Source organism: Lucilia sericata, unplaced genomic scaffold, assembly GCF_015586225.1.
Source record: "Lucilia sericata isolate MDLA Ls3-8-SP2 unplaced genomic scaffold, ASM1558622v1 Contig000679F_arrow, whole genome shotgun sequence".
Lineage (NCBI taxonomy): Eukaryota > Metazoa > Arthropoda > Insecta > Diptera > Calliphoridae > Lucilia > Lucilia sericata.
Window position 1 is genome coordinate 72,330 of NW_023994683.1, and position 14,645 is coordinate 86,974.

Consider the following 14,645-nt stretch of genomic DNA (forward strand, 5'->3'; position numbering starts at 1 on the left):
GAATGTCTCAATGATTAAGTTTAAATGGATTAAAAGCATATTTGAAGCGTCAAAGGAAGCATTCACTCCATCATCCATCTTCTTACTATTTACTCCACTTATATTCCACCAAAAATGGAAAACAAATTTTATATATGGGCTGGTGCTTCAAAGACTATTTTGAGGTTATTCGACCGCGTATAGGTCAAAGCGAAGGTACTTGTCGTTGACAGAAGAGTAACCAACTCTATTGACTCTCAGGAGCGCTGTCGCAATGTGTTTAACTATTCTATCGCTAATACAATAGAATGTTGTTGAAATAAAGGATGGAATAAACATCCAGCGGAGGCCTTTCACTTATATGATAGTCTAAACCTTATATTGACAAACTCATAATCTCTTTTCTTAGTTTCATCATTATGCATTGCATAAGAACAGGTCATTCCCTGAGTTCAGGTCCAAAAGAAGAAAAAAAACTCCTATTGGAATTGATATAGGCCATCACCCACATCTAGAGCATCATAATCGATCATAAACTGAAAATTGAAGGTGAATTCAAATTCAAATTTGACATAAAGCTTTATAGAACAATTTTTCTATAATAGAACCATTAGGCTCATTAACCATTAAGGAAAGAAATCTGCAATGTCGCAGGAATTACAATAATGGAAGTAATACCCTTTTATCGATGAGCGGTATTCTGAAGAGTACTAAGAAACTATCAAAGCCGGTTCATCGCTTTAATAAAACTTTCCGTTAAATCATTTTGATTTGAATTTATCCAACTATGGTTTTTAACGTCCTGTTTTTCCAATTAGAAAATAGACCAATTGGAATAAATCATTTAATGTAGTGTTTTAAGATTTTCATGAAAAATGTTCTATGACAACTCAAATAATTCTATTCAGAGTTGATTCCGAACCTACCGTAAATTTTTCTACCTTCCATCCAATTTCTCTTTTTGACTTTCTTACTTGTTGCTTAGTGCTGACATTAAATAAATCTAAACTATTTTAGTCCTTGGATCTAGTTTTAGGACAAAATAGTTTACTTGAAATTAAAGAGATGAAAGTTTCTCAAAGCGAAAGTATTCTAGAAAGTTTATCTGAATATTCCGCGTTGTGTTGACTTTTCGAAATCTATTGATTTCATCTTCTGAAGAAGATCATCGATTCAAGGTCATGTTGTGTTGACATTTCGAAGTCTATTTGTTTCTTCTGCTGAAGAAGATCTCCGCTTGACTATCTTGTTGAGCTGACTTTTCAAAGTCTAATCGGTTCCTCTGCTGAAGAAGATCGTCGCTTGACATATCGCATAATTGAATCGTTAATTTGGACGTTAAAAGTAACATTTTGATCACAGAACATATAAAGACCAAAAGAAAAGAGAAAAAACGGCAATAGTTTGCAAATGAAAACAAATCTCGTAAAGTTACTACGGAAAATGTATCTTTTCCACTGAATTAATTTAAAATCCTTATACAATAACATTAACACCACTTTATTATAAAACACCCAACATTAAAACTACATTACTAATATATATTACAATAAAAAACAAATCACTTCCAGCTGATGTTGTCTACCAGACACATCCTAGTTCCCTGCTCACTAATGACTCACAACATTACCTTACAAAATCCTTAAAAACTCATTTGCTTACAAATATTAATACGCACATGCGTAATAACCCCAATTTAACTTTGTACATGCCACCGCGTTTATTACTCATCAATATTCGTAGAATAAAAAAAAAGCAACAAAAACTCATAAACAAATTTATGACGCATGAAAGAATGTCACCAATAAATGAATGAATGAGAATGAAGTATTGAAGTACGTATGCAACATTAACGAACAATAATTTAAAAAATTATTACCTTAGGTTACAAGGAACTTAAATATGAATAAACAACTCATACTTGTTGCTGCTGCTGCTGATGGTGTTATTGTTGTTGCTTCTGCTGTTTATGTTTATTTATATGTTTTGCATATAAAGTGTTTTTTGTTGTAGTAGCCGTTGTGGCAGCCAAAAGTTCAGACAAGTTTAGTTTGTGGTAAGTAAGAAGTAAATGTTTTAAAGTATATTCGGCAAAGACGACTGATATATATCCACTAAGGAAATAATTTATTATAATGTCTGATGAAATGAATAGTTTGGAAAATTTTCACCTCTTGCTCTATTGTGACTCCGACATCGGAATAATGATTTTTATGTACATATTTGGATCCAAACTTTTTTCTGGAAATTTTATTATCTATTATCCAGAAATTCTATTATCTACTCTAGGATACCCCTGTAATGATGCTAAGGATGCCTAGAGGTCCACGAAGCCCCATTTGGGAACCATTGCCCTAGATTATATTAACTCTGGGTCCTACCGGAGTATATCGGAGCCACATTTGTTTATACTTTCTTTCGGAAACATTTATGCAAACATTAAAGAAATTAAACGTGATTTTTGCAAAGTTGGATGATTTTGCTCATATTTAGTAGCAAATATTTCTGGGACCTATAGTGCAAACTATAGGTATCAGAATTATTAATTTTGATTTAAAACTTTTTACTGGTTCAACGTAGTTTTGGCTAAAAATTCTAAAATTTCTAGAAACTTTGATTAATTTTTCTGATTTACCGATTTTGCCCATTTTCAGTTCAAAATATTTGTGAAATTTTGTGAATTTTTATAATCCCTAGATTTCCAGGCCATGTTATCTTGGGGAACCCTCACTTTGTGAGGACTATATACTGGGGGAGTCATTTTAATCGCGATCTGATAAGGGAATCTGACCTATTTGGTACCAAGGGACCGGGCAAAGTTTCGGACGGTTGTTGGAGAGAGAGGACCCTTCGGGTTGCATGTAGTGATTGTGATGGAACTGAAATCGCGGGAAGAAAATATTGTTTCCGTAAAGACATCAGAGACCCCTCAGAGGAGGTACTGTACAGCTAAATGTTGGGAATGTGTTGATATCAATAGAATATTGTTGTTTCCGGATCAACAGAGGCCATTCTATTTATCTGGTTGTTAGAGGAAGTGATGCATCTCGCATCGGTGCAGCGATAGTCAGAGAATAGATAGCACAAGTACTCGGTCAAGGGGCCTGCAGATGGTCTGGTGTCTGCTTTCTACAACAATTATCATCAGTTTCTTAGGGATCACAAGGTGCCAATAGCAACGTTTCTAGCTTACCCTGTGGTTGAAAAAGACTTCCGAGAAATTAGGCCAACAAGGCAGGTGTTTACCATTGGATGCCTCCTACTGTCTTAAACAGGCAGACGTATTGATTTAGCTAGATAGTCTGGTTGACCGATTTAGCCTATTTTCAATAACGAATATTTTGGAGAATTTCAATATTCCCTGAATCTCTTCTACTACCTTCAGCAGACAGACGGACCGACATAAAGTCTTCAATTTGGGGTCTTCGACCGATATTTCACTGATTTACAAACAGAATGACAAAATTAACATACCGCCTCTTATTTTGGTGATAAGTGTAAAAAAACTATAAAATATGATTATTAATAAAAAAAAAAAACGAAAAAAACTCAGAAAAAAATAAACTTTCAAAATGTTTATAACACACTGGCAGTGCTTAGTCAAAAGGTTTAAGTATTAACTTTAGAAATACAGGGTGTCAAAGTGTCAGAAGTAGAAGCAGTAAAAACAGTTAAAGTTTGAAAGTTTGAAACTTTAAACAGCTTATGGAATCTAAATATTCTCTATTTAGAGAACAATTGGAGAGTATTCGGATAGCTATTTGAGGTAGATCGAGTACCTTCAATCACACCTTTAGATATCACAGGAGATTTAGAGAAAATATATATTAAAAATGATTGACTATGGAAGGAAAACTGTACATCCATTTGGAAATACAAATCGATCAATATTCTTCGCTTCTCTTCATAAAATTATATAAAACACAAAAATAAATTTAAAACATTTTGATTAACATTTCATTGATCCCAAACCTCTATGTTAACATTGAAATATTTCTATTAAAACACACATTTTACATGTCAACATCAACAAATAAAACTCTCAAAAGATTTCAATCACGTTCAAATGACATTAAGAATTAAATTTTATAACAAACTCTGAAATAAACGAAAAACTCTCCCAATCAAAGATGACATTTCTTCTAAAAAAAAACAAACTTGTTATAAATTCAATACCTTTCTAAAGGAATAATTAAGAGAACACTAGTAAAAACATGTCCCTTTTTAATAAGGTGGTCTAACGATTGCTTAATTAACAACAAGCGGCCACCCTGTAATTAACCACTCAAAATAAACAAAAGAAGAAAGAAAGAAAGAACGAATGAAAAACTCAATGAAAAAAGGTCGCCCCTTAATAGAGAGATTAAAAATTCAACAAATGCACTTAACCACATTAAGTGGCATGACATATTAATAAAAATTGCTGCAACTAAAAATTATGACCAACAACAACACTACAGCAAACGACGCTTGTCAACAAAGCATGCAACGACAGGCTTATTCATGCCATAACAAAAATCAAAACAACATTCCAACGCGCACAACTCAATAAGGACGCATGCGTTCTTGGTAAACAGACAGGCACTCTCTCAAAAATATGTACATATATAAAACACATAAAAAAGATTGAAAAAAGATATGACAAACAATAATTAGAAATAAAAATTCTTAGTTTTTATAATAATTAATAATATTTATACAATATTACAACAAACACATAGTTGCCTCATACCGCTGCATTTCAAAACCCCGAAAAGCGAAAGAAAGAATGCCACAAACAAAATTATTATTATTAATATTATTTTAGTTATTTTATTTATTTGTTAAATATTTAGTTAATTATTTAATATGCATACAGCGCCACATTTCACCCACACTTTATTGTTGTTGTTTTTGATTACCTTGTAGTTTGGTTTGGTTGGTTCGATGGCTTGGAAATCTATTAATAGAATAATTTTTTTGTTTCTGCCAAAGAAATTCCAATTAGAATTTAGTGTTAATTTTTAATAAGGGAGTTGTTAAGGTGGGACGAGTGAGTTATAAAGTGAGTGAAGGTGAGTAAATTTTAAGTCACCCGTAGTTAGTTAGTTTGTTAGTTAGTTAGTTAGTTAGTTAGTTAGTAGTTAGTTAGTTAGTTAGTTAGTTAGTTAGTAGTTAATTAGTTAGTTAGTTAGTTAGTTAGTTAGTAGTTAGTTAGTTAGTTAGTTAGTTAGTTAGTTAGTTAGTTAGTTAGTTAGTTAGTTAGTTAGTTAGTTAGTTAGTTAGTTAGTTAGTTAGTTAGTTAATTAGTTAGTTAGTTAGTAGTTAGTTAGTTAGTTAGTTAGTTAGTTAGTTAGTTAGCTAGTTAGTTAGTTAGTTAGTTAGTTAGTTAGTTAGTTAGTTAGTTAGTTAGTTAGTTAGTTAGTTAGTTAGTTAGTTAGTTAGTTAGTTAGTTAGTTAGTTAGTTAGTTAGTTAGTTAGTTAGTTAGTTAGTTAGTTAGTTAGTTAGTTAGTTAGTTAGTTAGTTAGTTAGTTAGTTAGTTAGTTAGTTAGTTAGTTAGTTAGTTAGTTAGTTAGTTAGTTAGTTAGTTAGTTAGTTAGTAGTTAGTTAGTTAGTTAGTTAGTTAGTTAGTTAGTTAGTTAGTTAGTTAGTTAGTTAGTTAGTTAGTTAGTTAGTTAGTTAGTTAGTTAGTTAGTTAGTTAGTTAGTTAGTTAGTTAGTTAGTTAGTTAGTTAGTTAGTTAGTTAGTTAGTTAGTTAGTTAGTTAGTTAGTTAGTTAGTTAGTTAGTTAGTTAGTTAGTTAGTTAGTTAGTTAGTTAGTTAGTTAGTTAGTTAGTTAGTTAGTTAGTTAGTTAGTTAGTTAGTTAGTTAGTTAGTTAGTTAGTTAGTTAGTTAGTTAGTTAGTTAGTTAGTTAGTTAGTTAGTTAGTTAGTTAGTTAGTTAGTTAGTTAGTTAGTTAGTTAGTTAGTTAGTTAGTTAGTTAGTTAGTTAGTTAGTTAGTTAGTTAGTTAGTTAGTTAGTTAGTTAGTTAGTTAGTTAGTTAGTTAGTTAGTTAGTTAGTTAGTTAGTTAGTTAGTTAGTTAGTTAGTTAGTTAGTTAGTTAGTTAGTTAGTTAGTTAGTTAGTAGTAGTTAGTTAGTTAGTTTAGTTAGTTAGTTAGTTAGTTAGTTTAGTTAGTTTAGTTAGTTAGTTATTTAGTTAGTTAGTTAGTTTAGTTTAGTTAGTTAGTTAGTTTTTTTTATTTTTTTTTAGTTAGTTAGTTCGTTAGTTAGTTAGTTAGTTAGTTAGTTAGTTAGTAGTTAGTTAGTTAGTTAGTTAGTTAGTTAGTTTAGTTAGTTAGTTAGTTAGTTAGTTAGTTAGTTAGTTAGTTAGTAGTTAGTTAGTTAGTTAGTTAGTTAGTAGTTAGTTAGGTTAGTTAGTTAGTAGTTAGTAGTTAGTTAGTTAGTTAGTTAGTTAGTTAGTTAGTTAGTTAGTTAGTTAGTTAGTTAGTTAGTTAGTTAGTTAGTTAGTTAGTTAGTTAGTTAGTTAGTTAGTTTAGTTAGTTAGTTAGTTAGTTAGTTAGTTAGAGTTAGTTAATTAGTTAGTTAGTTTAGTTAGTTAGTTAGTTAGTTAGTAGTTAGTTAGTTAGTTAGTTAGTTAGTTTAGTTAATTAGTTAGTTAGTAGTTAGTTAGTTAGTTAGTTAGTTAGTTAGTTAGTAGTTAGTTAGTTAGTTAGTTAGTTAGTTAGTTAGTAGTTAGTTAGTTAGTTAGAGTTAGTTAGTTAGTTAGTTAGTTAGTTAGTTAGTTAGTTAGTTAGTTAGTTAGTTAGTTAGTAGTTAGTTAGTTAGTTAGTTAGCTAGTTAGTTAGTTAATAGTTAGTTAGTTAGTTAATTAGTTAGTTAGTTAGTTAGTTAGTAGTTAGTTAGTTAGTTAGTTAGTTAGTTAGTTAGTTAGTTAGTTAGTAGTTAGTTAGTTAGTTAGTTAGTTAGTTAGTTAGTTAGTTAGTTAGTTAGTTAGTTAGTTAGTTAGTTAGTTAGTTAGTTAGTTAGTTAGTTAGTTAGTTAGTTAGTTAGTTAGTTAGTTAGTTAGTTAGTTAGTTAGTTAGTTAGTTAGTAGTTAGTTAGTTAGTAGTTAGTTAGTTTGTTTGTTTTTTTTATTTTTTTTTTTTATTTTTTTTTAGTTAGTTAGTTAGTTAGTTAATTAGTTAGTTAGTTAGTTAGTTACTTAGTTAGTTAGTTAGTTAGTTAGTTAGTTAGTTAGTTAGTTAGTTAGTTAGTTAGTTAGTTAGTTAGTTAGTAGTTAGTTAGTTAGTTAGTTAGTTAGTTAGTTAGTTAGTTAGTTAGTTAGTTAGTTAGTTAGTTAGTTAGTTAGTTAGTTAGTTAGTTAGTTAGTTAGTTAGTTAGTTAGTTAGTTAGTTAGTTAGTTAGTTAGTTAGTTAGTTAGTAGTTAGTTAGTTAGTTAGTTAGTTAGTTAGTAGTTAGTTAGTTAGTTAGTTAGTTAGTTAGTTAGTTAGTTAGTTAGTTAGTTAGTTAGTTAGTTAGTTAGTTAGTTAGTTAGTTAGTTAGTTAGTTAGTTAGTTAGTTAGTTAGTTAGTTAGTTAGTTAGTTAGTTAGTTAGTTAGTTAGTTAGTTAGTTAGTTAGTTAGTTAGTTAGTTAGTTAGTTAGTTAGTTAGTTAGTTAGTTAGTTAGTTAGTTAGTTAGTTAGTTAGTTAGTTAGTTAGTTAGTTAGTTAGTTAGTTAGTTAGTTAGTTAGTTAGTTAGTTAGTTAGTTAGTTAGTTAGTTAGTTAGTTAGTAGTTAGTTAGTTAGTTAGTTAGTTAGTTAGTTAGTTAGTTAGTTAGTTAGTAGTTAGTTAGTTAGTTAGTTAGTTAGTTAGTTAGTTAGTTAGTTAGTTAGTTAGTTAGTTAGTTAGTTAGTTAGTTAGTTAGTTAGTTAGTTAGTTAGTTAGTTAGTTAGTTAGTTAGTTAGTTAGTAGTTAGTTAGTTAGTTAGTTAGTTAGTTAGTTAGTTAGTTAGTTAGTTAGTTAGTTAGTTAGTTAGTTAGTTAGTTAGTTAGTTAGTTAGTTAGTTAGTTAGTTAGTTAGTTAGTTAGTTAGTTAGTAGTTAGTTAGTTAGTTAGTTAGTTAGTTAGTTAGTTAGGTTAGTTAGTTAGTTAGTTAGTTATAGAAATAAAACAATCTTCAGTGACTCCAGAATTAACTCACCCTTCCATCACTTTCGAAATTATTAAAAGAAAAACCCAATAAGAATCCCAATAAAACTAATCAGCCAGCAATAACCAACTAACTAGACACACCAATCGACCAACTACCAATCTTCCAACTTGAAGCAAACAAAGTGTTGTATTTTAAATACAACACGTACCACACACAACAACAATGACAACAATCACCGTGCCTGCCATACCATCATCCATGTCGCAAGTAAATAAGAATTTTCAATTTAATCACTAAAAAGGTAGTGTTACGGCCTTCGGTGATGTGTGAAGCATATCAAATGACCAAAGTTGGTCACTTGTAGTTTGCAAGAAATTTTATTTTTAAATTTAATAATAAAAAAAAAACTAAAATTCAAGCAATTGACAATTTAAGATAATTTCTAGCAAAAAGATTACACCAGTCGTCCGTCCGTCATACAGTCATAATATACAAACATACATAAATAATCGGCATATTTACTATATTTTTTTATATTGTTTTGACTCTTTACAAATTTTTTTGTAAACATTGAGGCAAAACCAATGACCATCAAAACAACAACAAAACAAAGGAATTTATGGCCTTGCCATGGGTTACACATTCATATTCAGTAAGTCACAGCCAGTCAGGTTCTTACTTTCCCACACTTTTTGAAGTATGTCTTGGAAAGCAGCAGCAACAAGCTAAAGAAGAAAAAAAAACAATAATAATAATAATAATGACACACCCAGCTAAGCAGGCAGGCAAGCAGTCAGTCAAGCGATAAGCCCCGCTTATGAAAGTATTATGAGGGGTATTTACTCGCCGCTTTTTGATATTCCAAAAGCATTTAGCTCGTTTAGCCACATGTTTATTATTATTTTAACGGATTTCACTTTGCCCTGTTCAGAAAAAAACCAAAAAATTTATAAAAACATAAAGAATTCAAATGACATTTTAACCACCAAAAAATCACAGCTTTTTTGTCTGTAAAATGTTTATCTGAAGTAGTTTTTTTTTTTCTTCTAGGTTTTGATAAAGTAATTAAATGAAGTTGTTTAGACATATTTATAAATGATAAGAATAAAAATCTGCTTTCTATATAAAATTTCAATATTTAAAATAAAATAAATTATCTATGTTCTTATAATTTGTCTTTTATTTCAATTATTATTTCTTTACTTTTTTTTCATTTCGGTTGGGGGAATTCCAAGTTTTTTTCACACATGCATGTCGTTTTTGCTGTCTATTTTAAATTCAAATTAAAGTTGTTAAAAAGTTTTATTTCGATATATTATAAAAACAATGCAAATGTTTATTTCTTGTTCTTATTTTTTCAAATCTAAACAAAAATAGCCTTCATGACTCACTTTCCTTGTATTGTAGTTCAGATGATGATGATGATGATATATGGGGTGACCACAATCTCTTTTAAATGCGCAATTTGTGTTTAGAACAAAACAGTATTTTGAGAAAAATTTCCATTAACAAAAATCAAGATTCTTTTCAAATTTAACCAGAATATTTCCTTGAAGTCTTTGATAAGAATTGAGCAACTCTTGGTGTAAGAAAACAATAATTTATTAATCATTTCTACTTGAAAGTAAATATTCGATGGCCTTAATGTGTTAAAACAGAAAAAACAAAAAATTTTACAAAATTTATAAATATTGATTTTTTTTCACTTTGCAAATATGTATTAAGTTTTTAAGAAAATAAGATCATGCTTACTAAGTTTTTAGAGAAAAGCTTAATCTACTATCACTTATATTTATAACCAACAACCGATATCTTGATTTTTTAAAAAACAAGTAAGACTTCTATATTCGACTGTGCCGAATCTTATATACATTTCATCATAGTGCCTATACTCTTATATATTTTCATCCCATTAGGATTCTATACAATTCCGAAAATCAAAAACGTCCTATTTGAAGGACGAAAAATGATCAATTTTACGTTTTTAGGTCCAATATTATAAAAGATTTCAAAAGTACCACTATATCAAAAATTACCCCTAATAGATTTTTATCACATCAAAACCCTATAAGTCCGATTTGATGTTTCCTGGTTCAATATTGCATCAAAACGAAAAAGTACCAGTTAAAGGACGAAAACGTACCGAAAAATAGTCCTTGCAAAGTAAGTACCAGAACAAGAAGGTACGCGCAAAAAGCTAACTAACTAAATAACTAAATAACTAACTAACTAACTAACTAACTAACTAACTAACTAACTAACTAACTAACTAACTAACTAACTAACTAACTAACTAACTAACTAACTAACTAACTAACTAACTAACTAACTAACTAACTAACTAACTAACTAACTAACAAACTAACTAACTAACTAACTAACTAACTAACTAACTAACTAACTAACTAACTAACTAACTAACTAAATAACTAACTAACTAACTAACTAACTAACCAACTAACTAATTAATTCAAAAGCTACTCAACTCACAAAACTTTTTTTAAGAAAGGGTAACAAATTTTTTCAAAAATTCTGACACATAAAGAAAGACATAACGGTTTTTTCAACAGTTAACAACAACAAATTACACTGATATTTTTGAAGAGATAAACAAGAATCTTCTGCATAATTAAAGGAAATAAGAAAATAAGTATAATCTGCGATCACTAATATTTTTGATGAAAAATGGCAAATTTTATAAAGTTTTTTTAAGTGATCATAGACTGAACAAAAATCATTAAATAAATTACAATTCATTAATAATATTTCTTGTAATTTTCCATCTCTGATTCATCAAACTGTTAATAAACTTTGTAAACAAATATTTGTTTACATGTTTGCCAAAAAATATAATACTACGCATATTGCTTGTTTACCATTCTAAATAATTTTACTAATTTATAAAGAAATAGACGAAAACATATTTAGAAATATGAGTAAAGTATTTTGTATCTAAATTTCTCGAAACAAAAATGTAATAGAATAGTAAGTAAACAAACTTTCAACATAAAGTACATTAATTGTGAAGCATTATTACACAGTGTACGTAAAATATTGTTGTTATCAAAATCATGTTTGTGGGCCATCAGTAAAACGAAACAATCTCTTCTAGTTATTTTAGTGGGTATTTAAAAAGCTGTAATCAAAACCAATCAATTTTAAGATAAGGTAATAAAAAGTGTGCTTCTTATCGTAGCTAAAATAACAACAAAACTGATAACGGGGCAATTCCAAATGGTACTAAATATTTTAGTATATAAAGTTTTTAACGAAAACAGTTTGTAATCATAAAACACTCAGACAACAAGTAGCAAAGAAAGTAAATAAATAAATTTATAAACTAAAAACAAAATAAATTAAAAAAAAAATATTTAAAAATGGTAAAATCAAGCATAACTTTATTGGTAATTTGTGGCCTTTTCGCCTTATCTGCCGCCAATTCCGTGGCTACTGATGAACAGGATTGTCCTATAGTTTGTCCTGCTCTTTATGCACCCTTGTGTGCCACAAATGGCAAACTTTATAAAGAATTCGACAATAGCTGTGAGTTAAGGGCCAGCAACTGTCGTTTGGAACGTTCGGCTTTATCAAGTAATTAAAGAAATTTCATCAGTTTCTAGTACTTTACTTAATCATAAATATTTTTTTCTAATCTTTAGAATACGTGGCCACTGCTATGGACTGGTGCAACACCGAATATATTGCTGATCTAGATCAATTGGTGAAAAAATTGGACAATTTGGATTTACAAATGCCCGAATGCATGAAACCCTGTGCCATGATTTATAGTCCCGTTTGCATTTCCAATGGTAAATATCGTGCTGTGATTAGCAATGAGTGTGTTATGGATAATTTCAATTGTGCTTTGGCTAAAAAAGGCAAAGAAGCTTTCAAAGTTTTAAAAGGAGGATCTTGTTAAGACGTATTGAAATGGAAAAATTGTTAAAATAAATCTGAATGTCAAGAAAATAAAATGAGATTTTTATTAAAATGGATCAAGTTTGAGTTTTAATTGTTGCTGCAATGTGCAAAGTTCAATGTGATTGACATGACATGAGTCATGAGATAAAAATGGACTTAATGGTTTGATTGAGGAAGTAAGTAGTAAATGCTCGAGTATCGTCTTTATAAAAAATGCATTCGTCGTAGATAAAAAAGGCATTGATAAGCCATGTTTACTATCATCCATAATAGTTCCCATGACAATTCGATCATTGCTCCGGAACGAGCCGAGTCATACTCGGCCAAAGATTGTAGCTGTATCAACCTCAAGTTTTTTGGCCAGGAAAGAACTATCAGCCACAGTCAGACTGTTGCAACAACAACCATCCATAATAGCGAAAAGCAAACTTTCAAGTAGTCATGTTTCCAAATATGTGATAATATTAATCCGGTGTAAGAGTAAATTCTCTTTCAAATGCAAATCAAAATCCTGTAGTTTCGGATTACAGAAAATCCTGATTACATCCTTTGCAGAAAAGAAATCTAATCTTGTTGTGGATAAAAATTTTGACGCTGGACCAGAGTTTTTATAAGTGTCCTTATTCCTTAGTTTAATTATGAATCATGTAACTAGATAAAGGAGTTCTCACAGCCTCACACTCCTCCCTGATTGTCAACTCAGCTAAAAATTTATTAACTTCTAGTTTGTTTTCTCTCGACAACTGTGGAACTGTTACAACAACCAAATTTTTAATATAAAATTTCTCAATTAAAATCTTGAGAACATAATAAACAAGACCCTAGGATTCGTTATGCCTATTTATAACTCATAACTCTTTCACATATACAATATATAACAATATATATTTCTAGGAAACTTTCCTTTAGTTTCATAAATTTCAGGTAAGGATTTGAAACCCATTTTAGTTTTAAGATAACAATATAAGTTTCCACTTCAAAAAAATTACGCTGGAAATTATAGGTCTAAACTTAATAGTATCTTATCTATGGCCGAACTCAAATACCATGGATAATATCATATCCTTCCTGTATTACAACTTGTTTCATATATCTAGTCTGAATATAAAGTACCTATAAAGCTTTAAGGTCCGAAACCAATACCAAAATTGCAATTCGTCGAAACGTCCAAAATATTCCTTACAATCCAATTTATATCAGATTTCCCGACAGTCGGAAGGGAATTAGAGCGATATTAACCGATAAGGTTAAATCTAAAACTTTATTGGACTGTAAGAGAACCATGACCGAATACTATTTCAGTGATAAAACCCGCATTATATGGGTGATAATCGACAATGAAAGAGCGAATGTTGTTGCCAGAAAGGGAAGTTAATCTGACGAATGCAAAACTGTTCGACGAGACATGGGTCGAATTAAACACATACTATGAGGTGACATTAACTACAGCAAAAAGAACAAATCCAAAACAAATGTTTACAGGGACTATACAAAATCGAATGGAATCAGACAAATATAGAGCACGCGATAGGACAATGGACATTTGGAACACTTTCATCAAAATTAGATCCTAATATCAAGGAAGCAATGTTATTCCAAATACTACATCTCTCAGGAACACTGATTGGAAAATTCTAAGGAACTATGTCCATGAAAATTAGTGGATAATTATCATCCATTGTTAAGAAACTCAGAAACTCCTTTGATAGATCGCTATATATGTATAAAGATTTTCCATGAAAAGGAACGCACAACAGTGTATTTTTATGGATCTGAGTATTATACATTCTCCTTTAAACCTGACTTGATGTTGTTATTTGTGGTACATGTTCAATGCCCCCTAGCACAAGTGAATACAGCTTAATTTTGCATTCGGTATTGGTCTGTAGCTCTTTTTAGAATTGCATGTAAAGAATTCTAATTCATCTAGTTTGGCGGTTTCGACGGCCAGAAATTGGCGCATGCGTATGGAACGTAACGACGATAAAAGGCGAACTTTGAATACAAAAAATATTTACCCCTATTTTGCATTTCAATTAGAAATTTTCTCCGTCTGGCAACTTTGGCATATATAAAATCTTAAAGCATGGAAATGGAAGGAATTGCTTCTTCTTTTTCTTAAGATTCCGTAAGAATGTTAAAATTATATAATCTGACGTTTAAAACAAAATTTGTCAACTTTACCCCGATTTGAGAAAAGTTAAATACAAAATGTGTCGCCTTTTTATGAAAGACCCTTTAGGTCAGACATTACAGGGAAGTTAACTAACCCCCTCAGAGTTTTAATTAAAAATATGTTTCCCTCAAATATTTTTCATCGAAATAATATTGTTTAAGTTTTTTTTATCGATCCTAACAGATAATAAATAAAAAATTCAAATAATTTTCTTTTACGATTCAATGTCTTCTTTATATTTATATATTTTTTCATGTCTTCCTTTCTTTTCTTTTTTTGCACTGGTCTTATATTTGTAAATTATATAAAATCTTTCATTAATTTTATATTATTATAACTAACAAATAACTAATAACATTATCACAATTAAATTATTATTGCAAAAACAACAGTTTAAATAAACAATTAAATACTACTATTAACTAAATAATTAAATTATAGCTAAACTAAAGGCGGGT

The 14,645-nt window shown here is 29.6% G+C and overlaps 1 protein-coding gene across 1 annotated transcript; it reads left to right on the forward strand.

Annotated features, from left to right (window-relative positions):
- The first annotated feature begins 11,367 nt into the window (after positions 1 to 11,367).
- Positions 11,368 to 12,085, forward strand: LOC119607254 (enhancer of split M1 protein). Its single transcript, XM_037961104.1, has 2 exons — positions 11,368 to 11,681; positions 11,750 to 12,085. Exons 1-2 carry the CDS (start codon positions 11,468 to 11,470, stop codon positions 12,007 to 12,009), a joined length of 474 nt encoding a protein of 157 aa, XP_037817032.1. The 5' UTR covers positions 11,368 to 11,467; the 3' UTR covers positions 12,010 to 12,085.
- The last annotated feature ends 2,560 nt before the right edge of the window (positions 12,086 to 14,645 follow it).